At 42.9% G+C, this 26,442-nt stretch overlaps 1 protein-coding gene across 2 annotated transcripts in view; it reads left to right on the forward strand.

Moving 5' to 3' along the window:
- Positions 1-3,020: 3,020 nt before the first annotated feature.
- Positions 3,021-26,442, forward strand: part of DIPK2B (divergent protein kinase domain 2B) — a 41,800-nt gene continuing 18,378 nt past the window's right edge. For both annotated transcript variants that reach the window (XM_087427338.1, XM_004435002.3), the window contains exons 1-2: positions 3,021-3,517; positions 10,896-11,160. In XM_087427338.1, coding sequence (XP_087283464.1) covers positions 3,285-3,517; positions 10,896-11,160 — 498 coding nt within the window. In that variant the 5' untranslated portion in view covers positions 3,021-3,284. The remainder of the gene's footprint in view (positions 3,518-10,895; positions 11,161-26,442) is intronic.

A 26,442-nucleotide genomic window follows, 5' to 3' on the forward strand; every position in this document is an offset into this window, starting at 1 on the left:
CACGATTCATAAGCAACTAGACAGAAGATTAGCAAGGATATAGAAGAACCAACAACACCATCAACCAACAAGAACTAATCAGCATTTGTATAACACTCTGCCCAGTAAGAACAAAATATGTATTCTTTTCAAGAGCTCATGAAATATACACCAAGATAGACTATATCCTGGTCCATAAACAAACCTCCACAAATTTAAAATAAAAAATTGAAATCATTCAGAATGTGTTCTCTGACCACAAGGGAATCAAACTAAAAATAACAGAAAGAAAGCGGGAAAATGTCCAAACACTTGGAAACTAAACAACACACATTGAAATCATTCATGGGTCAGAGAGGAAGTCTCAAGGAAAATTTAAAAAGTACATTGAACTAAATGCGAATAAAAACACAACATATGAAATTTTGTGGGATACAGGTAAAGCAGTGTTGAAAAATAAACTTATAATGTAAAATGCTTACATTAAAATGAGCAAAGTTTTCAAATCAATCATCTAAGTTCCTATCTCAAGAAACTAACAAAAGAAGAGCATAATAAACCCAAAACCAGCAGAAGGAAAGAAATAATAAAGATAAGACCAGAAATCAGTAAAATTGAAAATAGGAAAACAAAAACAAAAAAACAACTTGCAATGAACATGTGAAAACCAAATTAAAAAATACAATACCATTTACAGGACTTGGATCCTGAAATCTACAAAACACTGATAAAAGGAAGAAATGAAACTCCCTATTTGCAGATGACATGAGAATCTACATAGAAAATATCAAAGAATCTACAAAAAATCTCTTAGAACAAATAAATCAGTTCAACAAGGTCACAGGATACAAGATCAACATACAAAACTCAATTGTATTTCTATATACTAGCAACGAACACATAGACACCAAAATTTAAAACACAACACCATTTACAATTGCTCAAAAAAAAACAAAATACTTAGGTGTAAATCTAAAAAAACATGTACAGAACTTGAATGCCGAAAACTACAAAATGCTGATGAAAGAAATCAAAGATCTAAATAAATGGAGAGACGTATTGTGTTCGTGGATTTGAAGACTCAACATAATAAAGAGGCCAATTCTCTCCAAACTGATATACATATTTAACTCAATTCCTATCAAATTTCCAGTAAGATTTTGTGTATAGACAAGATCATTATAAAATTTATATAGAAAGGCAAATAAAGTAGAATAACTAAAATAATTTTGAAAAAGAAGAAGAAAGTGGGAGGAATCACTCTACCCAATTTCAAGACCTACTCTAGAGCTACAATAATCAAGACTATGTGGTATTGACAGAGGAATAGACACATAGATCAATGGAACAGAACAGAGAACCCAGACATAGCCACATACAAGTACAGATAACTGATTTTTTACAAAGGTACAAAAGCAATTCAATGGAAGAATGATAGTCTTTTTAACAAATGCTGCTGGAGCAATTGGACATCCATCAGCAAAAATATGAACTTTGATCTAACCATATCTTATACAAAAATTGACTCAAAACAGATCATAGACTTAAATGTAAGATGTAAAACTATAAAACTCTTATAAGAAACCATAGGAGAAAATCTTTGGGACCTAGGGCTAGGTAAAGAGTTTTTATACTTAACACTAAAAGCATGATACATAAAAGGAAAAATTGACAAATTGGACTTCATTAAAATTAAAAACTTTTACTCTCTGAAAGATCCTAAGAAGATGCAAGACAAATTACCACCTGGGAGAAAAATATAAATTTTGCAAGCCACATATCCAACAAAGGACTAGTATCTAGAATACATATATAAAGAATTCTCACTACTTAACAATAAAAAACAAACACGAGGGCCGGACCCGTGGCTTAGCAGTTACGTGCGTGCGCTCCGCTACTGGAGGCCAGGGTTCGGATCCCGGGCGCACACCGACGCATCGCTTCTCTGGCCATGCTGAGGCCGTGTCCCACATACAGCAACTAGAAGGATGTGCAACTATGACATACAACTATCTACTGGGGCTTTGGGGAAGGAAAAAAGGAGGAGGATTGGCAATAGACGTTAGCTTGGAGCCAGTCTTCCTCAGCAAAAAGAGAAGGATTAGCACGGATGTTAGCTCAAGGCTGATCTCCCTCACCAAAAAAAAAAACAAACAAACACGACCAGACATTTCACTGAGTTAGCTAATAAGCACATGCTTAACTATCAGAAACCTGCTATTACCCTGCTTTTCCCACCAATCTTTAGCAAAACTCCCCAACTCCTAAGGGCACCCCCAGCCCCCTCTTACCTCCCTTTTTTCCCTCTCCCAGCCCAAGCCTGCCTTCCCTGATTTGATCCTCATAGGCTCTCTCTATTCCTAAATTAGCACTCCCCTCTACTCCATGCTGTGGACCTTATCTTGGTGTCAGGAGGAAGGCAATCCTGGGGCAGTTAAATCCCACCAAGTCAGGCCGGCCACTGAGAAGTGAGGAAGGGTGGTAAAGGGAAGAGGGATTTTCAGGCATGGGTAGAGGGACGGATACAGCTGGGTGCAGGCAGAGGGATCTTTCTGGTGCTCCCCTCATCACATCAGAGTCCACCAGGTTCTCTCTCCTCTCTTCTCAGATTGGCAAGAGGAGCTGCAGCATGGACTAACTTAAGTTTTTCTATTCCCTAGGCAGCAAAAAGGCTTTGCCTTGCAAACCAGTGTTAAATGTGCCGCTTAATGGCCAGCAAGCTGACCTCTACTTATTTCACAGCCAAATATGGTCAAAGTGGGGGAGGTATGGCTGGCTAAAGGGCAAGCCAAAATATCCACTGCAGAGGGGAGAAAAATTGGTGTGTGCGTGTGTGTGTGTTTATGTGATCCATAGGGACAGATACACCCAGAATTAAAACAGTGGAGGGTGGAGGCCTTCAGGATCCTTTGAAACTCCCAGGTGGAACCCAGGTCGGACATACATCCTGCAGGGACCTTTCCTGCCCAACCAGGAAATCCTGTGTTTGTCGAAAGGACTGCACAGAGAAGCCCTGACCATTGTCCTTCCCGAAATCTGCCAGTCAGCCCCTCCCCAGCCTGTGGCAGCCGCCCCAGGCAAAGGAAGAATAACTCTGGAAACGGTGTTATCAGCATCCTCCACGGACTTCCTCACCTCCTCTCCAGCCTCGTTAGCCCCAAGCTCCTTAGCATCCTCAAACAGAAACCTCGAAGGCTGGGATGGGGTCAGCGCCCTGAAGCCAGCCCCCTCTCTTTTGCCAAGACCTGCCTCTGTGCAGCCCTGAGAGGGCGGCCGAAGGCTGCAGCTGGAGTCCTGAGCCCGAGATGGAGCCCTGGCTGGGGTCTGAGGCTGCCGCCCTCTGCCCAGGCTGGCCGGCCCTCTTGCTGTGGGTCTCAGCCCTGAGCTGTTCTGTCTCCTCGCCGGCTTCTCCCTCTCCTTCTCTGGTGCCCCGAGTCAGAACCAGCAACAATTTTGGAAGGACTTTCCTCGGTCTTGATAAATGCAATGCCTGCATCGGGACATCTATTTGCAAGAAGTTCTTTAAAGAAGAAATAAGGTCAGAATCTCAATCAGATAACTTGCAGGGGCAAAATTCTGTTCCCTTCATGTGAAGATATGTGCAGGAGTTTGTTGAAAATGAGTCAGTATGTAATTTAAGGGTGGGAGCTGAAGCAAAGCCACTTAATCATAGTGGTGATGGGTTGAAGTTGAGGGAGGAAGGAGGGTAAGATGTGAAGCCAAATTCCAGCCCTAAATGCTAAATCCAAAGTTTCCTTTTGAAGTGGGAGCTTAAAGTTTTCTTTGCTATGAATGGAGTAGCCTGGGATTGCTGAGTTTACCAAGTTCATTTCTCATAGGGGGAGGGAAATAAAATGTATAGAAAGCCTACTCTGTGACAGACATTTTAAAGCTAGTTTTATTTACGCCTTACAACCATCTTGGTAGTTAGTGTTTTGCACCCATTATTCAGATAGTGAACTGAGACATAGCAAGATTAAGTGACTTACCCAAGGTCGTCACCTAATAAGTGGCAGATCTGGGATTCAAACCAGGGCAGTTTGTTTCAAGGTTTCTGAACCAGTTTTCTGTTGTAAGATGTTGCCTTGATCAGAGGAAAACCCAAGTTAATAAATTGCGATACACATGGTTCTCATCAAAGAATGCTATCACACAGTCAATGAGCCTTGACTACGGCCAAGACTCAGAAGATGCTGTAGTGACATTGCTATAAAACTCTGGTCATTGCCCTCTAGGGGCTCAGGAGGAGGGAGCCATGTTACAAATAACAATAACAAGGCCTGGTCTGATGCAGGTCAGAAGTGGAGTGTAAAGGACCTCCAGGAGCTCCAGGGAGGGGATATTAATTCCAGATGGGGACTAGGGAAGGGCTTCTCCAGGGGAAGGTATTCTGAGCAAGGCCTTAAAGGATGAGCTGAAATTTGGTGGGAATGGAAGGGCTTAAGGTGGAATGACCAGCTTAAGCAAAGGCCCAAAGTGTGGGAAGAGGTGAGAAGCACTTAGTGGATGGAGCATGGGGTGTATGCGGAGGCGTGGCGGAAGGAGGAGGTTGGAAGGGTCAGATGGGGGACAGGGCGCCTTGGATGCCATGCCAAGGAATTGGGACCTTAACCTCCAGGCCAGTGGTTCCCAGCCTTTTCAATACCAAAGATCCTGTGTAATAGGCCTCTTCTCCTCTGCCTTCCCCCAAGGACCTACCTCAGGCTTGTAAGATTTGGTGACCAAACAAAAGGCATTAATTTACAATAATTTTGTTTCCAATCTGTATTAACCAAAGATATATTGGATTATGCAACTAAGTTACTAAATGGAAGTAACAAATAGAAAATATCAATCAAAAATGTTGAACTTCTTTTGCAAGATGGTAGATATTGTATGGAGTTGATGTGGACTTTCTCTATTAGGCCTTTTTTAAGGCATTTTGAATATTGAAAAGTTGAAAGACCCCCAATTGGGGAAGCTCTATTGCAGGCAATGGTTGAGGGTGTTAAGTGGGATAGGGACAAGATGAGGCCTGTGCTTTGGCAAGATCTTATGGAAAGCAGTGTGCAGGATGGACTGGTGCCGCTGGCAGGGGCTGCCAGACCAGTTCTCCTAGTCCAGGAGAAAGGTCACAAGGAACAAAGCAGGGCAGGAAGAATGCGAGTTGGTTCAGCTAGAGAGTCGTTTTGTTGACCAACTCGATGTGCGAGGAAGTAAAGATGGAGATGTTGAAAGTGAACTCAAGATTTCCCACCTAAGAAATGGAATGGAGAGGACCAAGAACACAGGTGAAGTGGGGCTGATGCCCTGGAGAAAGGAGGCAGTGAGAATATGGACATAAGATAGGAGGGAGGAAAATTAAGGGATTCAACTGAAGAAGAGCTCCAGGTTCACATCCTTCTCCAGATAAGTAAATAAGAGTTTATGAATCTTACAACTGACTCTTCAAGTAGCAATAAATGAAGTTTTTCTCACCGGCCAGGTATTGGCCAAATTCAGGAAGCATTTCCCCAAATAGGTTTGTGTTCCAGCAGAGTTCAGGATATTACTTCACCCTCAGAATTCATTTTCCATGTGTGCCTGAAAGGGAAGTGTGCAGTGGCAAGCAGGAAAACACCAGGCGGGGCACGTTGCGGTTTAGAGCTCTTCATGTTGGAATGCACATTCCTCAGCACAAAGAAGCAGAGAGAGGCAGTGAGTGGGTCTGGGGACACGGACCTTTTCTCTACATTGTAAATAACTTTTTCCTTATTTTAAAAGTAATATCTGTTTATTTTAGAATTTTCAGGAAATATTGATTAAAAAAAGCACAAAATAAAAATCATGTATAATTCCTCCACCAAGAGATCACCCCTTAGTTAACATTTTAGTGTATATCCTTGCCACCTTTTTTCTAAGGATGGATTAAAAATTTTTTCAAGAAAAATGCGATCATACTATGTATACTCTTTTATTCTTTTTTTGATGAGGAAGATTGGCCCTGAGCTAACATCTGTGCCAATCTTCCTCTACTTTGTATGTGGGATGCCGCCACAGTGTGGCTTGATGAGCAGTGTGTAGGTCCATGCCTGGGATCTGAACCCTCAAACCCAAGGTCGCCGAAGTAGAGCACACGAATTTAACCACTATGCCACCAGGCCGGCCCCCCATATATACTCTTTTGTAAACTTTTATTTAACAATGCATCAGGAATGCCTTTCCACATTATTAACTATTCTACACAATTTGATTTTTAATGGCTTCATGGTATTCGATTGCATCAATCAACCACAATTTATTAAACTAATCGTCTATCTTGAGACATTTAGGGGTTTTTTTCACTTTTCAGTATTATAAACAGTGCTATGTTGAACATCCCTGTTTCTAGAGTTTTGTGCACAGCAGTGATTAATTCCTATGACAAACTCCTAAAAGTAGAATTTCTGTGTCAAAAAATGTAGCAAATTTTTAGGATTTTGAGATATATATATATCCAAATGGAAACTTCTACCTATAGAGCTCACTTCTTGCACACTCACAAATGTTAATATTACTACTATTTTTACTTTGTATTTTTTCTGAGTTGAGCCCTTTTGTCAGGCTTATTGGCCATTTGTATTTCTTCTTTGCTAAATTATCTATAAGTTCACATCCTTTCCCTCTCTTTTCAATGGTATGTTTATTCATCCTGTTCTTGTTCATCTCTAAACATTTCTCTACTTTTAAAAATAATTATGATGATACCTTAGCATAAAGCCCATCCAAAACTCTCAGACATTTGGCTGAAATGCTATAGCCAGGCTAGCATGGCCTGGTCTTCACTAAGGACTAGACAAGGCTTGTTGTTCAGCAACAAATGAAGGGTGAGCTTCCCAGGCCAGCTTGGTAGGCTGAAGATGCAAGATTGATAGATGGAAGTCACCTTTCCTTCTTTTCCATATCTTTTCTTTGGTGATAAGGCTAATGATGAATCCGATGCTTCCTATATTCAACCATTGACCTTTGAACATTTGAATGTTTCCAGTACCAATTTTCCCATGCATTCCATGTTGAGTTTCAAATTCTGAAGGAAAAGTTAAGGGAAGCTAGAAAAATGAGTAAATCTGGTTGACATATTCTTCTTACTGAAAATATACCTATGTGTGAAATCCTAAGTGATCACACCAACTGGCAAGATCTACCAGGATCTGACTGATCAGTATTTGTGTACATGCAGGTAACAGGTTGGGGTGGAGGGTTGGGGAGGGGTACTTAGTGACAATATTTCTGATCAGAATCACTCCTAGGGATTCCTGGGCTCTTACCAGGATGGATACCTTACCTTGCCTTCCTTAGTGTACCTACTTGGCCTTAAATCCCCAGCCCCCACTCCCAAAGTCTTAAAGAATGTTTAAATACTTCTAACTGAGTGGTGGAGAGCTCATAGTAAAATAATTAAATCATTAGGCTTGATTTTGCCTTCCCTTCTCCCTTGCCCTTGTCTGCCTCTTCCCCTCAAAAGATGATAGTAATTGCTGCTTTAACTCATTTCCTCAAATGAACTCAGAGGTCTTGGGAGCTGCATGGCCCCAGAGCTTATGGCAAAAGCATCCATCTACACATTCAGTCATCCATACATGCACCCATCTATCCATCTACCCGTTCATCCGGGCATCCCCCCATGCATTCTTCCACCCAACCATCACTCTGGGCATCCCATCTACCCAGCCCTCCATGTATCCCTCTACTCACTTATCCATCTATACATTCAAATACCCATCCATCCATCCATCCATCCAACTAAAATGTGTTGGGCACTAACTTGGTGCCAAGCACCCTGCTAGGCACTGAGTTACAAAGTTGAAGGAAGCCCAATCCTGCCCCTGAAGAAGTTTACTTTCTATTGAGAAGACAGAGACATGAACCAATGATTAAAGCAAGTATGAGGACTATCAAAATATGGGACATGTGTGTCCTGGGAGAGTGTCATGGGAGCATATGGAAGGGAACCTATCTCAACTGGGGGATGAGGGAGTGAGAATCAGAAGAGATGGTACCTACGTGGGTTTTAAAGAGTTGGGTAGGGATTATCCGGGCAAGAAAGAGGAAGAAAGTATCTCAGACAAAGAGATTAGCACATGACAAGGTGAGCAGAGGCCAGAGGCCCAAAACAATGTGGCTTATCCAAAGATGGTCAGTGGTTTGGTGAAGTCAAAGCAAGCTTGTAAGGGGAGCAGCAGGAGATGGGCCTAGGAAGAGCATTGTGAACTGCTCTAAGGAGTAGGAACTGTGTCCTGAGAGCTTTGGGAAGACGCTGGATGTTTTAAGGGTTCTGTACAGAGCTGAGGGAAGAGACGCAAGACATATTTAGGAAGGCATGTCGGCAGACCTAGTGTTTGACTGGATACAAGTGTGAGAAGTTTACAAAAGAGGGCATTTTATTCTCATTCTAACACTGTTGCTCTCCCCCACACCTCCACTCTGCTCTCCATGTTGAGGGGCTCGAGGGGATTGGACCACACGACCTTTATGCTTCCTTCCAGCTCTGGGAAACTATGATCCTGCTTGTCCATCTTTCAGCCCAATAAGAAACTAGGCCAGCCTCAATCCAAACACGCCCACGATCTCAGTTCAGAAGGAAGATTAGAACTCTGCCTCTGTTTTGTGGTTTTCCAAATTCCAGGATATTAACATTTTAGTGAATAAAAAGCAGGGCCATTTTCTCATTGATTCTTCTATTCAAAAAAGTAGGTAATCAAAGTTGTAAGAATACACATTTTTTCCCATTCAACGCTCTAAATTGATTACCATTTTGAACAGGGGGGAAGTGTTGCCTGTACACCTGTTTATTTGTCCTCAATTGGTCCTTAGCGAACGCCTTGAGCCACTGCTGAACGTGCACCAGGCATTCATTACAGGTCACCTACCAAGTCAGTGCTATCCTCTCAGCAGAGCCTCCTCAGGAGGTGGGAACAGAAAAAAAAGACAATGAGCTTGTCCCACAGGGCAAGAAGTCCCTCCCCATGCCACTCTCACCAACCGGGAGACAAGGGCCCCTAAGATCTGACCCCTCTGCCACTAATTGTCTGTGATTCTTTAGACAAGTCACCTTCGATTTTCTCCTCCTTAAAATATGATGGGGAAGGGGACAGGGGCAAAATCATCCTTAAGGACCCTGCTGGCTAAAACCCCTAATAATGTCTCCAATCTGTTCCCAAGAGCAAATTCATAAAATGGATGATAGAGGACTAAGCAGAATGCCACTTCCTCCAATTCCTGGCTGTGTGACTTTGGGCAAATTACTTAACTTCTCTGTGCCTCAGTCTCCTCATCTGTATGGTAATAATAGCACCAACCTCATAGGTTTGTTGAAAGGTTTAACTGAAATAATACACATAAAGTATTTAGCAAAGCCACTGGCACACTTAAGTGTTTCACAAATGTGTGTTGCTCTTATTGTTATGTAAGAGAGCCACCTAGTTTTAAATCCTTAGTCACAGGCCCTGGTGAGGGTGAACCCTCATGAGCAAGAGCAGCTACAGGAAATAGACAGACAGGCCTGCCTCTGGGCGCTGGCCCTTCCTTATCCTCCCAGAAGGGAGGGTCATTTCCCATGGTCGTCCTAAAAATTCCAGTAAAATTGACTCGTTGTTGGTTTACAGTGTTTTTTGTCTTTTTAAATAGATGTGGGGCAATGTTGTTGAACAGAATTCTTTGTGCCTACTTCCATTGCAATTTGAATGGTCCTGCATTGCAGAAGGCGCTTATTGACACTTTCTGCTAGAGCACCTTCTTTGAAAAGCTTGCAGTCTCTTAGGGTAAAGCTGTGTCATATAAGGGAGAAAACAAAACAGTCTAGATTTGGGGGCTAATCAAACTGCTAATTATTCCAAAACTCATTATCATGAGTTTGCCCAGTAAAGCCCAATAATAAGAATCTTCACATTCTTATTTAAATTAAAAATATAACATATCTTATAATCCTAATTTTCATTTGCGGTATGACCCGCAATTATTAATAATAATGAAGGTAAACGTTACCTTAGTAATTTTTCATATATAAATCGGAAGAAGATTTAACATTCTTCCCTAATGGAAATGTCTGCACACAGCTGGAGGAATGACTGGAGAAAAGGGCCAAGTGGGGCCTGGGAAATCAGCAGGTGGTAATAGGCCGGCGCCTCTCCCCTGGACCGAGAAGACTATTGTGTGGAATTACACACCTCCTGGATCCCAGATAGCTTTGAATTTGGTGACCCTTTAGCAGCCCTGTTCCCTGAGACTTGGTTGGTACTGATAACTTAAATCTTTGGACTGAAAGCAAAATTGATGGGGCTGCCTGGGGTTGGATATGGAGAGGCAGTGGTCTCCCCAGTGAAGGCTCAGAAGCCTCTTCAAGAACTATGATTCCAAAACCCAGCCGTTGGTAAGATGGTGGGCAGTTTCTGGAACCAGTGCAGGGAAGGGGAAAGATGATGGGTTTTGCTGATGGACAGCCCTGGGTTTGCACCCCTGCTTGGTAACGTATTGTCTGACTTTGGGCAAGGTGCTTAAGCTCTATAAGCCTTAGTTTCTACATCTGTAAAGTGGGGATGGGGTATTAGGAGAATCAAAGGTACCAGCATGTGCAAAGCTGCTGTCTTTACATGGAGTAGAAGTTCAGAAAGCCATGGACAGTCCTTCTGTGCCAGTTGTGTGAAGAGGATAAAGTTTGTGTTTGGCATGCACTTCCCTCATCTTTTCTGAAAACCCATATACACTTCCCTAATTTTGAGAAAACACAAACAATCATTTCACAAAAAGTGTTCGGGGTGCCCCAGTCTAAAGAGGAGAAATAGATCAGACCAGATGTTGTCCCCTGTCTCCCTGTCCCCGGGCTCTACTGGCTCTGGCTCTGGCTGTGTGGCTAGTCCCTGCTTAGGCCCTGCTCCATCTCTCCAGCTCCCAGGCAGACCCTAAAAGGGCTATTCTTCCAGGTTTGACAACTGGCTGGCCTCCCACCTCGGACTGCCTTCCGACTACTTGCCTTCTTACTCTGCAAATTACACAGATGATTCCAAAACCTGGCGCCCTGTGGAGATCTCAAGGCTGGTCAGCAAACAGCAAAACGAGATCTCGGACAGGAGAATCTGTGCCTCTGCAGCAGCCCCAAAGACCTGCAGCATCGAGCGTGTCCTGCGGAAAACAAGGAGATTTCAGAAATGGCTGCAGGCCAAGCGCCTCACGCCGGACCTGGTGCAGGTGAGTGTGATAGCCATGGTGGGTGAGGGGGGGCATCCATTCCCATCTCATAGCTCTGTATGGGGAAAAGGAGTTGTGGTCTGTCTAAAGTGGGACAAAACAATGTCATGAAACAGAGTGGCTTGTGACAAGACAGGAACTAAACAAGGTTTAGTTATAGGGACCCATCCCATTGTCATCCTCCATTCTGACTGATGTAACCCTCAGCAACTGTTTGGGAAACAGCTCCTAGCTGCCACCTCTGGTCTGAAGATCTGACAGGATGACCCTCACCAGCCCTCCCCCCTGACAGGCATTAACTCACCTACAATCTTCTCAGGGGGCCTTTGCCAACCCCCAGACTGCACCCTCTCTTGGAATCTCCCATATACATCCTTTCTCACAATCCAGAGAGCCCATTTGAAAATCAGCTTCCTCATCAATCTCCCACCGTAAAGAAGAGCCAAACCTCAGTCATTACAAAAGCAGACTCTGATAACACAGCTCCCTCTTCCCACCTGAGAGCTCCCACCCACTCCCACGAGTAGGCTTCCCTCAGAATGACAGCATATTGCCAGTGCATCGGTCCCCTCCTGCACCACTGTCTCCAGTGTCATCATTCTTCATACAAACCAGCACAGCCATGTACCTTCATACACATCCCCCTGGGCCCCTTGGGGCAGAAGATGCCACCTCAGAGGATTGAGGAGCTACTCACCTTCAGCAGAGATGGGAAAGATGGGGCTCACCCCAACCTCCCTGCCGTGATGAGGCTGGAGGACTTAAACTGGCCCACTCAGGCGGATGCAGAGGCTCCTTCTCACACTCTCTGGGCCACTAGCCCCTTCACATGGACACCTAAGGCTGCCCAGGTGACTTCTGAGTACTTCCCTTGGCCTCTTCAAGACGAGGGGCGTGGAGCAAAGAAGAACGACTGGTCCCTGGATATCTCATCCATGCGACAAGACCATCTGGCTTTGCTCTTAGGTTGTGTGGACACTGCTTTGAAATCAGGAGGAGTAGAGTTGCTGGTAACATGGCCGTCATCTGACATTGAGCTTTCCAATGTTATCCTTTTACACTCTGCACTCCATAAATCTCCCTGGCATGGAGTGGAGAGAGAATGAGCCAGAGGAAGTCAAGCTGTTCCCAGGCCAGCTAGGTGCTGGCAGGATCCAACATAAGGATCTTGGAGTTGGTGCAGGAGACAAGAAGTAAAGGTCCAGGTGGCAAGAGCCCCAAGGGGGCTGCTCTACACTGGGCAGAACTAGAGGACAGGTACCAAAGCCCACACCATGGTCCACACCCTAGGTGTAATCCCTCTGCACCTGTGCCTGCAGACAGACCCTCCATGCACTGGCCTGGGTACCCACCATCTGCCATTCGCAGGCTGGCCACATCTAGTACTGAGGCACTGGAAGGACTAATATGAGACCTCCTTTACTTTGCCTCCAATATGTGTTCAGGAACAGATAGAAATCCTCAGGAAGAGCAAAACAAGATACACAAGGAATTGTTTCAGAACCTCTTGAAAATCCCATCACCTCTTCCTGCCCCCATCACTGTCAGGTCCACACTGAAGGGCACAGTTCCTCCAAGGCACTGGCTCTAGACTACCTCCACCTGGGACCTGGACAGCATACCAAAGGACAGAACTTTCTGGTGCACAAGATACACGTGAGATCCCACAGAAAGTAGCTAGACTGGCCTTAGGCTTTGAACTAAAGAAAACTTCCTCTTTCCCTCACCTTCTAGACACTTTCATAGTAACAATACAGTGAAGATTATCCCAGGGGCCCTGGCAAGTCAAAGCAACCTGCCAGGTACATCTAATGTCACCTACCTTGATGAGTATAGACATTGAGATATAGGCAAAAGATCTCTGGGGCCTGGAAACTGGTTGGGTCCTAGCTCTGCTACTAAAAGCTGTGGCAGAACGAGAAGGGGCAGAGACCCAGGAAGAGCAGAGAGCTTGCAGTTCCTGTTTATCCGTTCAACAAGTTTCCACACTGTGCTACATCCTGGAGACACAAAGATGAGTCAGACACAAGCTCCACCTCCAGGATCATGTGTCCCAGTAGTGAGGACGCACAAGAACATCCACGACAAAGCAATGTAGTGGATGTTATGCAGACACTCTGTACAAGGATAGACTATTGACTTGTGTCTCTCACTCACCAACCACTTGACCTTGCATTTAAGCCCAGGACATCCCCCTTCTGCGCTGACATTCCTCCTCCAAAAATGGGTTGGGAGGAGGGCTTCTGGATAATCTCAAAGACCCTCCCAGTCTGACATTCTTTGACTTGATATGACTCTGCTTCACTTATTTAACAAATCCTGATTGAATACCTACTGTCATAAAGCCCTATTCTCGGTGCCTTGATTTCCTGTTTCTCAAAAGGCAGCAAATAGTGCCTGCTCTACCTGATTCACTCATCCTAATGACCTTATAGATACTTTCGAAAAAGTCCACTGTCATAGAAATGCGTGGCAGCATTATTGAAATAAGAGGGTCCTTTTCTTTGGTTTGTTGTGATAAAACTTGCTCTAACAATCTTGTCATCTTGCATTAATGCGCAGCTAAACAAGCTTTCTTTCTGCCAAAAATGCCTCCATTAACAACACCCTGTTAAGACACAGCCAAAGCCATAACCTTTTTCACTTTGCCTTGACCCTCTCCTAACCCATCTTTTCATCCCCACCAGAGATTTTTCCTTTCCTTATAAAAAACAGGAAAATATCAACAGCCTTTTTATAAATTCTGGACAAACCCATTCTTCTTCCATCCACCAAGCTCAAGGTCATTGCTATCCCATTTTGTCACCCTCTCCTCCCTCTCCTGTTCTCCTTTCCAGAGACCCTTTGCCCCTAGGATTCACCAGCATGCCCAAGGTGCTCTGCACATTTTCCCTTCCATGCCTCATCCAAGCAGCACTCAAACTCCTGCTCTTTTCTTCTTAGCAAAACTGACCTATCAGACAGTTTCAAATAGGTCCGTCATCACCAAATTGGGGGGCGGGGAACCACCTACTCACCTAAGAGAGTCGACAACAGATGTTTAAACAAAAATTTGTATGTGAATTTCATAGCAGCACTATTCATAATAGCCAAAAGGTAAAAAATACCCAAATGTTCATCAACTGATGAATGAATAAACAAAATGTTATATCCATACTATGGAATACTATCCAACCCTAAAAAGAAATGAAGTACTGACACATGCTACAACATGAATGAACCTTGAAAACAAACAAAGAGAAAGAAGCCAGACACAAAAGGACAAATATTGTATGATTCCATTTATAGGAAACATCCAGAATAGGCAAATCTATAGGGACAAAAATCAGATTAGTGGTTGCCAGGGGCTGAAGGGAAGGGAGAATTAGGAGTGACTGCTTCACAGATAGAGAGTTTCTTTTTGGAGTGATGAAAAAATTCCGGAATTAGTGGGGCTGGCCCTGTGGCATAGTGGTTAAGTGCGCGCGCTCCGCTGCTGGCGGCCCGGGTTCGGATCCTGGGCGTGCACCGAGTCACCACTTGTCAAGCCATACTGTGGGGGTGTCCCATATAAAGTGGAAGAAGATGGGCACAGATGTTAGCCCAGGGCCAGTCTTCCTCAGCAAAAAGAGGAGGATTAGCATGGATGTTAGCTCAGGGCTGATCTTCCTCAGGAAAAAAAAAAATTTTGGAATTAGTACTGATGGTTGCACAACCTTGTGAATGTACTAAAAGCCACTGAATTGTACACCTTAAAATGGTGAATTTTATGTTATGTGTATTTTAGCTCAATTAAAAAATAAAAGAAGAAGAACCCATAAAAAACTTCACTAGTCCTGTGACTCATTCCCTTAGAGCCCTGAGAGGTAATGGACAGCTAATCTAATAATTTAACTCATGCCACGATGTTAACAGCTAACAGCATTTCACTGTTAGCCCTCCAAGAAACCATTTGCGTGTAAAGTCAATATTGCAATGCTTCTGCTATACATCCCATGACTATCTCAGACCTTCCCAGTAAATCTCTGCATTCTTCACCACATGAAACCCGGACGTGGCCCCAGAATCCTTCTCAATAGTGTTCCAAGCAAGCAGCCTCTGCCATGATCTCAGCTGGAATATGAGGTGAAATCTATTTCTGAGCGATCATTTGTCCCAGATTTGGCCAAACAGCTCTGTCCTATTTTTCTGATAACCTGTCAGATATGATCCCTAATTTCTAGTTTGAAAATAATGATATTTCTCTATTTATATGGGAGTTTCAGGAGCCAACTGGAGCGATATTATAGGATGTACAGTACCAAGACTTGTCTCATCCTTCAACTCATACCAATGGCCCAATGCCAACTCAGCCCACCAGTTGCGCCATGTGACTTAATGGGTTTTCCCTGATTTCCTCAAGAGCCACTTCCCAACAGCGATCTAGGCCAGAGCCCTCAAGTGTGCATATTTGAGTGTGTGTGTGCTGGTGTGTGTTTGGTGGAGGCAAAAGGGGCCACAAGGAATTCACAGGTTTGTTCAGAGAACTGGTAAGGCAGAGAAGAGAGGAGAAACAATCAAAGAAATCAAAGAAAATTGAAGGCAAGAGGGATCTGTCTGGTGCAAGGATCTCAGAACCTTGACTGTCAGTCCTGCTGATGAATAAATAAACTCTACTTGGATGAAAAGCCCTGGTAATCACCGTCAGAGGCTGAGCCAGGAAGTCCGTGGCTCCCCTCCTGCAGGGCCAAGTGCAGCTTTGTATTAAGGACGCTCTTTTGAGCCTCAGGCAACAGACTGCAGCAAGGGGCTGCCAAGGAGGCAGGACAGGACCAGGAATCAGCAAGAGGGTGAAACACTGCCATGTGTGTATCTGCGTGTCTGTGTCTGTGTCTGTGTCTGTGTCTGTGTGTGTGTGGTGGGGGGCACTTATCCTAATCAAACCGTGACTTTTCTCCTCTAAAAGCTGCATTGCTCTGATGGGAATATCCCACAGCTTAAATTACTAGCCCACGAATAGAACCACAGCCAAGAACACCACCCAGAGTTTATCGTGATGTGTTTGTTCGCAAAACGACAAAGAAGGCTTCCTCTGCTATTATGCTAAGCACAAAGAGGCAACCACCCTCAGCAGCACGTGGCTAATTAGAGGAAAACACATATTCTCCGTCGTGTCCTCCTCCCAGCCTCTCAGCTACCAGCCACTTCTGACATTGTTCTAAACACGGACCCTGTTTCTTCCTCAAGGCGGAACGAACTCCATAACCGTGGAGCCTTTTCTCCCACTAGATGGCAGTATAGAGTGTTCAGGGAGCTTTGTTTAACCTAGGATGGCTGGCAACTTTACTTCCTCGGTCTCAATTATTTTTTTAAATTAGTGGAATAAGGAAAAGAAACAAATTTACGAAAATGCATGTTAACCATTTAATCAGAATATGGGTTTAGAGGTAACCACTAAACAAAATAAAATTTACTTTTGCTTAAACTTAATTCAAAAATATAGAAGAGGTATTTACAGGACATATGCTAGGCCCTAGAAGGGTATAAAGTTGTCAGGACAAGGTCCCTGCATTCTGGGAGATTACACCCCACTGGGGGAGACAGGCCATATTTGACTCATTCTTGTAGACAGGTTATGATAAAGTGTTTGAATGAAGATGGAAATTTTATATTGGAGTCACAGCTAGTTTTCAGACTATAAATATTTTAATCCCTCACAGGCTACCAGGTCAAGGACCTTTCCAAAACATTGCATTCATTTTTTTAAAAATACCATGGCTATACTGATGCTGAAAAAGAAGAACAGCTGATTGGTGGCTGTACCATTTTCACACTCATCTAACATTGGAGTCGAAGATGAAATAACTATTAGTGGAAAAGGAAATTTGAGCAATTAAAAGTGTCACGCCAGTCCCACGGAGGACAATATTCCCAGGACATCAGCACACACTTTCTGGCTGAATGGTCTTCAGAAAGCAGAGCCCCTTCAGAGGTACATTGTGACCATGAGATCATGAGAACTTGCACCTCGTAACCCTTGGGAAGTAGTCATGGTGCTTCATTTGTTGCCCCTGGGAGTTTCAGGAGCCAAATGGAAAGAGATTATGGCGTGGATGCGAGCCCCCCGCAGTCCACTTTCTCCTTCCAATTATGGAATTGGTCAGAGTTGAAACAACTAAGACTTTGAATCATGGGATTTGTTTAGGGTTAAAACCACTGAGACTTCATCACCTCAGCATTTGCAGCAAAGGGGTTATGTGGAATGGGACAGAGACTAACCTATTAATTTCCAGGCCTCCATTGTATCACAGGCTCATAGAAAAGGGACTAATAGATCACGCAGCCTGCCTGCTAAAATGACTCCTAAATTATTCTCTATGGATCTCATGAGTGAAAAGGAGACATTGAAAGGTTCCCCTGCCGTGACACAGACAAGTTGAGAAAGAAAAAGGAGGCAAGAGAAGACTTTGAGAAGGTAGACATGACATGAGTCACCAGTGGTTCCTTCCCAGTGAGTCTCAAATGCAGAATAGAGGCAGCTTCCAGCCAAAGCACAACTAAAGCCTGGACAGTCCCAACACGGACCATCCCAAGCAGCCTTCACCTTCGTGGGGCTCTCAGCTTCCCCTGAACGTAGATGTTAGCCAACCAAGCCCTTTCTTAAAGAAATCAAGACATGCTTTGTTCTTGCTATGATTTCTTCCTTTGTTATCTCACTATCCTTTTCTGATGTACTCTGGCACAAATGCTTCTCCTGTAGTGTGACTTGGCTCAGAGGCCTGGGGATTGGCTGTGCCTCTACATATGTCCACATAATATGAAGTAAACAGAGGTTAAACTATATAGTATATAATATGTATCCATAAAGATATTCACTTGAAAAAAATCAATGATAGAACTAATCGATATATTGGCTATATTCTAAAAGCTGCTTATTAGGCCACAAAACTCTCAATACATTTTAAAACATAGAAATACCAAAGACCATTTTCTCTAATTAGAAGGCAATAATATCAGACATTAACAATAATAAAAAGAGAAAAACAAAAACCTCCCAAACCTGGAATTTAAAAACCTTATATTTGAGCTGTAGAACAAATAACTGAAGCTGTAATCATATCAGGAAAATAACAATGATGAAAACTCTATATATCCCCAATCTATGATTTAACATTTGCCAAATCACTGCTCAGAGAAAAATTGGAAATCAATCCGCTGTTGTGTTAGGCAGCTGTTGATACAAGTTTGGTCATTAATGTGGAGGAATAATACAAAAAAATATAAAAATGGGGAATTACATGTCAATTTGGTCCTAACATAAAAGAGTAGACCACAGAGCAGTATATCAATTTGTTAAAGATCAAAATAGATTTCTACCCACTGAACCATACATATGTCATAGATTCTTGGGGTCGAAAGAAGCTTGAAAGCTCACCAATTCGAACTCTCAAAATATTTGCATCCTTTGTCCTACCATACAATGACAGGAAATTCACTGCGTTCAGAAATAGCCTATGTATTCCTTCTTTGAACTGAACAGATCATTAGAAAGTTCATCTCAAGTCTGTCTTCTTGTAGCTTTCACTCATTTAAATTATTAAATTATTTCTACTCCAAGGAGTTACATATGACATTTCTGCCTCCCATATATTTGCCTCCTAAATCCAGACTTCCCAATCTAAACATCTCTAATTCTCTTTCCCATCTTGGTCATCCCCCTCCTATTAATACATATTAAAAGTTGTGTCAGCTAAAACCCCTTCTGCAGCTAGATTTTAGTTTTCAAGAATAGAACCTTTTGGGCCGGCCCAGTGGCACAGCGGTTAAGTGCGCGCGCTCCGCTTCCGCGGCCTGGGTTCGCAGGTTCGGATCCTGGGCGCACACCGACGCACCGCTTGTCAGGCCATGCTATGGCGGTGTCCCATATAAAGTAGAGGAAGATGGGCATGGATGTTAGCCCAGGGCCAATATTCCTCAGCAAAAAAAGAGGAAGATTGGCATTGGATGTTAGCTCAGGGCTGGTCTTCCTCACCAAAAAAAAAAAAAAAAAAGAATAGAACCTTTTATTTATCATGTTAAATATGATCTTCTTAGATTAAATCCACTACTCTGGCCTGTCAACTTGATTCTGTTACTTATCATAGTCACTATTACCGAAACTACATATCATCTTCGATTTTGATAAACACAACTCTTTGCCTAGTCATTAATAAAAATGTTAAACAGAACAGGGCCAAAGAGATAGCCTTCTTACTCTATGGGGATTGATCCATTAATTGTTAGGTAAACTCAGTTAATAAATTACTAATCGTCTTAATTTTCTATGCAGTCAAAATCTTACTTCACCATCTCCTTTATAGAGTTATCATGAGAGTTACTGCTGAAGGCCTCACTGAAGTCTATATATGCTAGGTCTAATGCATTTCTCTGATTAAAAATCAAATAATCAGGTCAAAGAAAAAAAGTTAAGTCAGTCTAGAATGATTTGATTAAATGAATCCTCAGTAACTACTTAGGGTCATCACTTCCTCTTCTAGAGGTACACAAATCATTCTACTAATAACCTGTTTTAGAATATTTCCTATAATCCAGGATCAGTCCACTAATCACTAGTTTGTGAAATCCACCCTCTTACTCCTTTGAATATCAGAAATGGATGTTCATGCGTGTTCTGTTCTCTGCTTTCACTGCCCGTGGTTCAGCAATACCGTTTACAAGGTCTCTGTGAATCTTCCAGATGGGAAAACTCATTCAGGACAATGAAGGATTCCTTTACACATTCTGGCTTCCCATTCCTGTTCATCACTTTTTGCTCCACTCTTTTCAGGTCAAAGGCCCAACACCTGGCCAAGAAGACAAGCAAACATTAAGAATAAAAATTGGACCTTCATTTTGTTATCCACCAAAATTCTCCCCATGGTCCTACTCAAAAGGTCTTTAGTTTCTTTTTACTCTATACTTTGTAAAATATAGTTATTTTTAAAGTTTTTAAGTCAAAGTATAAATTACATACTTAAATGCACAAATCTTAAGTATACAGCTAGATAAATTTTTACACTTATCATTCAGGTTACCACAATCGACATCAAGATTCTGAACATTTCTGGCCCCTCAGAAGTCTCTTTCATGTCCCCTCCCTAAAAAGATCCCCTCCAGGATGACCTACCATCTGATTTTCTTGAGGCTATCCTGGTTTTAGCACTGAAAGTCCCACATCCCAGGAAACCTCTCAGTCCCAGGCAAACCGGAACAGTTGATTACCCTGCCCCCTCCCAATGGTAACCACTATTCTGACCTAAATCACCATGAATTAGTTTTGACTGGTTTTGAACTTTATTTAAATGGAATCACACAGTTTGTACTCAACATATTGCCATGCTATTTATCTATGTTGTTACATTTATCAATAGTTTGTTTTTTCGTTGCAGTATACTATTCCATCGTATGATGATGTCACAATTTATTCATTCTACTGTTGATGAACATTTGGGTTGTATTTAGTTTGGGCTATTGTGAATTAAAGCTGCTGCAAACATTCTTATATATGTCAGTTGGTGAACGTAAGCATACAGAAGCAAAGCTGCTGGGTCACAGCATGTACATAGGCATGGATTTGGTAGATACTGTCAAACGGTTTTCCAAAGTGGTTGTACTGATTTCCTCCTATAAGCAATGGAAGAGAGAGTTCCATTGTTCCACATCTTTATCAGCACTTGATATTGTTAGTTTTTCATTTTAATCATCTTAGTAGGTGTCTAGCAGAATCTCATTGTGTGGTTTGAATTTGTATTTTTCTCATAACTAATAATATAGAGACCTTTTTCATGTATTTATCAGCTCCTTTGATTTCATCTTTTGTAGAGTGCTAGCTTAAGTTTTTGTCCATTTTTTATTGGGTCATCTGTATTTCATATTGATTTGTAGAAGTTATATTTATATTCTGGATATGAGTTGTTTATTGGATATATATATTACAAATATCTTCTCCCAGTCCATGCCTTGCCTTTTGACTCTCTTAATGGTATCTTTTGATGGATTGAAATTCTTAATTTCAATGAAGTCCAATTTACTGATTGTTTTATTTTAAGGTTACTGTTTTTCATGTCCTGATTATCCCATGATCATAAAGGTATTCCCTTGTTTACTTCTAGAAGATTTCATGTACTATCTCTCATATATAACTCATTAATCTTATGTTCTGCTGTGCCCAGTTTGGTGTTAAATCCAGTCGATAAGTTCTTAATTTCAGATACTGCATTTTGTATTTCTAAATGTCTATTTGATTTTTTTATGGATTTTTTATAAATTCTCTCTGTTGAAATTCTCTCCTTTTCACTAATTTTGTCTCTTTTCCTCCATTTTCTTAAAATTTTAATCATAGTTACTTTGAATTCTATATCTGCTAACTCTAATATCTGGATTATCTCTGGTTCTACTTCTGTTTCTGTTGGTTGTTTTCTTTTTTCTTGATTATCAATTAGTTTTTCTTCCTTCTTCACATTTTTTGGTAATTTTTTATTGTATGCTGGGTTTTAAAGATAATACGTTGCTGAGGTTCTGAATTATGTTATCTTTCTCTAAAGATTGTTGAGTTTTGTTCTAGCAGCCAATTAAATTGCTCACAGATCACCTAATCTAAAGTTGCTCAATGTTGGAACTCTTGACATTTTAGGCTGGATCATTCTTTGTCGAGGGGATGGAGTGGGGTCTGTCCTGTGCATTGTAAGATCTTCAGCAGCATCTTTGGCCCCTACCCACTAGATGCCAGTAGCACCACAACCCCTAGTTGTGACAACCCAAACTGTTTCCAGATGTTGTCAAATATCCCCCTGGGGAGCAAAACTGCCCCCAGTTGAGAACTGCTGCCTTATTTCTGTTGAGGCTGGGTTTTAGACTTTGTGAGTGCAGGTCTCTTTCAGTTTTGTCTTTACTCCTAGGACATGGTCCTTCTGGTAGGACTTGTTGGTAGGACGTGATCCTTACTACTGGGATGTGGACTTTCCGAGGTCCAGGGTTGAAAGTCCAGGGTACTCACTAAGACGTCTAGCCCAAACTCCAACCTCCAACTTGCCAGCACTATGTGGCCTCTGAAATCTCTGCTCAGTGATACAGCCTTCTAATATGGTTTTCTGCTAGGCCTCTGGAGTCCCACTCTGCTCCTCTGCAGCTTAGGAGTTGGCCAAAGACCTGAGGGGAATTTTTTCATATATTTTGGGGGCTCTTTCTCTGTGGCCCCCCAAATCCCAGCCAGCTACTCTGGCATCCCCAAACTCTGATTGCTGTTTCCCCTACCTAGCAAGACCCTGCACTGCAGCTGGAAAATGCCCTCATGGAAAAAAGATTAGTGTGAATACAGGGCTCAGCTCATGTGCATCCTTTCTCTCAAGGATCAGTGCCCTATGTTGGTCATGGTCCAATGCCCATGAACAGTTGTTTTATACATTTTGTCCAGGTTTTAGAGCTATTTACAGCAGAAGGGTAAGTCTGATACCAGATATTCTGTCATGGCTAGAGCTAGAAGTCTCAGAATGATCTACTCTCCAGGAGGAAAAAAAACAGTGCTATGCATTCATATATCCAAATCCTAAATATAGCTATTAAAGCTATCTTTCTTGCTTTTGAAAATCTCACCTTATTCTAAAAGGCTTTGGCATTTTGGTTACTGTTTCAAGGCTGAAGAAAGTGTGGGGAATACCTGTGGCTTTCAGCCCAGCACATAGGAAAGGAACCAAGCCTGGCATGGGAGCCAGGGGAGAATCTGACTTGATAACACACAGCAGACCAGAAAAACACTTTCTATACATTACACGACATTGATTATCTTTCTTTCTTTCTGTTTTTGCCTCTCTGACCAGACAGGGAACTGACTGAGGGCAGGGACTGAATCTTGTTCATCAATGTCTTCCCTCATACATGTCTGATGTGGAGTAGACACCTTGTAAATGTTTGGGAAATGAAGGAATGATAGAATGAGTGAATGGCTAGGACATCATTCACCATTCACTATTCATGGCTTCAGGGTGACTCTCCATCCATACCTGTGCTAACGCCCTGCTCAGCTCTAGAAGCCATCGGATTTCAGTCTCTGAAAGTCCTGTCTTTCCCCAAGAGAGTATCTTTACTGGCCCGACTAGGGTGTTAACAAGCCTGAAAGTCTCATGGTTTCTACTTCTTGGAACATGATTCTTGGTACTAGAAATGTTTACCCGATTTGGGTGCGGAGGCATGGTGACACAGCTATCCACTAACATTCTCCAGGGCTTTATCTCTCCATAGTTATCTTTGAAAAGAGACAACTGAACCATTTTGACCCAGGGCAGGGGAGGAAGAAGTAGATGGGGAGCCTCTTGCTCAGGAGGACAAGGGATGGTTCCTCCAGGGACCTTGTAAGTTGGCCCAAGCACTTCTGAGGACTGTGCTTCAAAGGGAATGTGAGACACCAGAAGGAAAGATGAGGGGCAAAGACCAATTGCCCTTCCATCACTATTGCTCCAAAGGTCAGCACAGCCTCCCTACCAAGAGGCTTCTGGGAAGGTCAGTGGTCTAGGGTGACCCTGCATCTAGGGCCCCAAAAATGGTACTGGCTGCAGTGAAGACTTTCTGCACACAATCAGTCATTCAGATTCAGCAGTACCTGGGGCACTTTCTAATTCTGGGGACAAGACACTGTACAGTATGTATGTCTTTGGGGGGGACAGGTCTCTAGAATATAAATGACTTTTTTATTAACCAACAAATATGACTACCTTCTAGACTCTTGAGATTGGCGCTTTCTTTTCATCCTAAAACTATAGTCCTTTCCTCAGAGTTCTGGGTCTAAGGAACTCTATATGTGAAGCTACTATTTTTTATACGGCCAGACGGCTATAGTCACGTGTGAAAAGTCATGGGAGTCACCTCATTCCTAACATTCATTGTTCTTGGGTCCATCTGATCTCTCTGTCCTCCCTGCAGTCCTGCCCATGGCCCAGTAGTGAACAATCTATGGCCTCCCCTTTCAGTTGTCTGTTTCACCTTAATACCTCAAACCCTCGCAGCTCAGGAAGCCATAAGATTGCCTGAGCATATTTTCCTGCAAGAGGTCCCCATGACAAACCTCCTTCCCTTTGCATAGACCTCCTGGCTATGCACAGAGAACTCTTCTATCCAAGTCCCTCCCCTACACAGCACCCTCAGCACTTCCCCATCCATTGTGACATGGAAAGGCACCACTTCTGGCCTGCTTCAGAGAGCCTTGTGAACTATCTCCTTGCCTCTCACCTTTCCTTTCTCAGACACATCCTCAACCTAGCCACCTGCTACCCTCCCCAACAAATAAATCTTTCCTTTCCCATTCAGTTTTTAAATTTTATTTTTAATCATCAAAGTAACATATGCTCATTATAAACATTTATAAAGTATATATTTTTAAAAACCCATAAGAAAGTAGGGAAAAAAATCACATAACCCAGCATCCAGAGGCAACCACTGTTAATACATTGGCATTTTTCCTTCTAATCTTTTTCCTAGTCATATTTAACTTGATTAAAAATAAGTTTAATAATTATAAGTTGAATAAGTTGAAAAATTATAAGAATAATTTTTAAACATATTAAACATTAAATACATTTAATGTTGCATATTTCTCTATGACTTAATATTATATCACATACTATCCCCTATATCATTAATGAAGAGACAAGTCACTATGAGAGATGCAAAGAAAGCCAAAGATGATGTGGTAGCTTTGTAATGTGTCAACTTGGCCAGGCTAAACTACATTTCCCAGCATCCCCCCCCCCGCCCCCCGTATGTTTCCAGTTAGAGTGGGCCACAGGGAAATTCTATTGGGAGTTTTGGAGGGTAGAAGAGACAGCGGCCATTTTGTAGCTCACACTGAGTGTCGCCTATCTTCTGGTTCCACTTGCTGGAATGAGGCACCGGCCGGGCCTGCAGCTGCTTTGCTTTCCTCTGGCTCCTCCTTCAGCTTCTCTGCCTCCCGGGCTAGGTTTAGCTCCATACCGAAGGGCCCTGGCTTCTACAGGTCACCACACCATCAAGCTCAAGGGCAATAAGAACTGACATAGGTTTCAGTCCATCTTTGTGAATTCCAGTTTGTGTTTGTGGGTTCAATCTTGTCCTCGACTTTCTGTCACTTCGCAACCATCTTCCCTTCCCAGCTGCCTGCCTGTGGACTGCAAGCTCTAGCATCAGATGGGGGGGACAGCAGCCTTACAGAGGCTGCCTAACCTGCTCCGACAATTGTGTAAGGTCAAATCCCTGTAAAAAAAAAAAAATCTAGTTATTGTGCTTCTCGGATTGAACCCTGACTGATACAAATGGTACAACTTGAACAGAGGGGCTGGGGAGAAGAAGAAACCTGGCAATCCCTCCCCTCAGGCAAGTGTGAGGCTAGTTGGAAGGTTCTCCTGACAATCAGAAATTCTGTCTGAGCTTCCTGGACCACAGCACCTTCGCATAGCAGAAGCCACTGAGCTCCTATGGAAGTTTCTGCAAGCTTGCATGCACAGATGAGTTGTCAGAAGCACTTGGTTTCTTGTCTTTTGATTAAAAAAGAAAGAAAGAAAAAACCGCCTATAAAATGAAATGGCCCAGTGGAGAACATGACCAGCCTTGGCATACCTGAATCAAAATGACAGACCATGAAATAATGTGTTTTACTCGGCGTCAGCTGCCCTGCCTGTCCCAACTATCAGCTGAATTGCCTGCCACAATGATTATTTCATCTGCCACAGGGAAAATCTTTGAGCAGCCCACAAATGTTTTCGTGGCAAAGCCTCAAGAGCCTTGGAATGGAGGAAGATGGAGGATGAGGTGAGAAGAAAAAAAGAGAGATTCCAATAGGAGGGAAAGCTAGTCACCACTTCCACCAGCAGGACCATCCAAGAGGTTGGCTACCCCATGGAAGAGGGGGCCACGATTGACCCCAAGTAAGCCTCTGGCTGCTAAAGGTTTGATAGCAAGGGACATAGGTAGGCAAGGGGGAGTACCTCTGGCCAGGGCTTCTGCTACATAGATACCGTGAGGACACTGTGGGGAAGTCAGCTGAGATGGTCACCTATGTAACCACAATGATGCAAGTCTCCAAAAGAAACAATTGCTTGTATCTTAATCAAGGATCAGTAGTTTCAAGGATCAGAAACCTCCTCAAGCCAATTAAAGTAAAAAAGGGGCTTATTGTGGTGGAAGTACATCCATCCAGGCCTCATGGAAACCAGGAAGTTGTCAGGCACCTACTTGGCCCGTCTCTGCCTCCAGAAGCTCCTCGTCTCTGCTCCTTACGCATGTCTGCTCCTTTACCTTCTGGGCAGACTGGATCTCTCT

This window comes from Ceratotherium simum, chromosome X (genome assembly GCF_057802395.1).
Source record: "Ceratotherium simum simum isolate JZ-2026a chromosome X, ASM5780239v1, whole genome shotgun sequence".
Taxonomy (NCBI): Eukaryota; Metazoa; Chordata; class Mammalia; order Perissodactyla; family Rhinocerotidae; genus Ceratotherium; species Ceratotherium simum.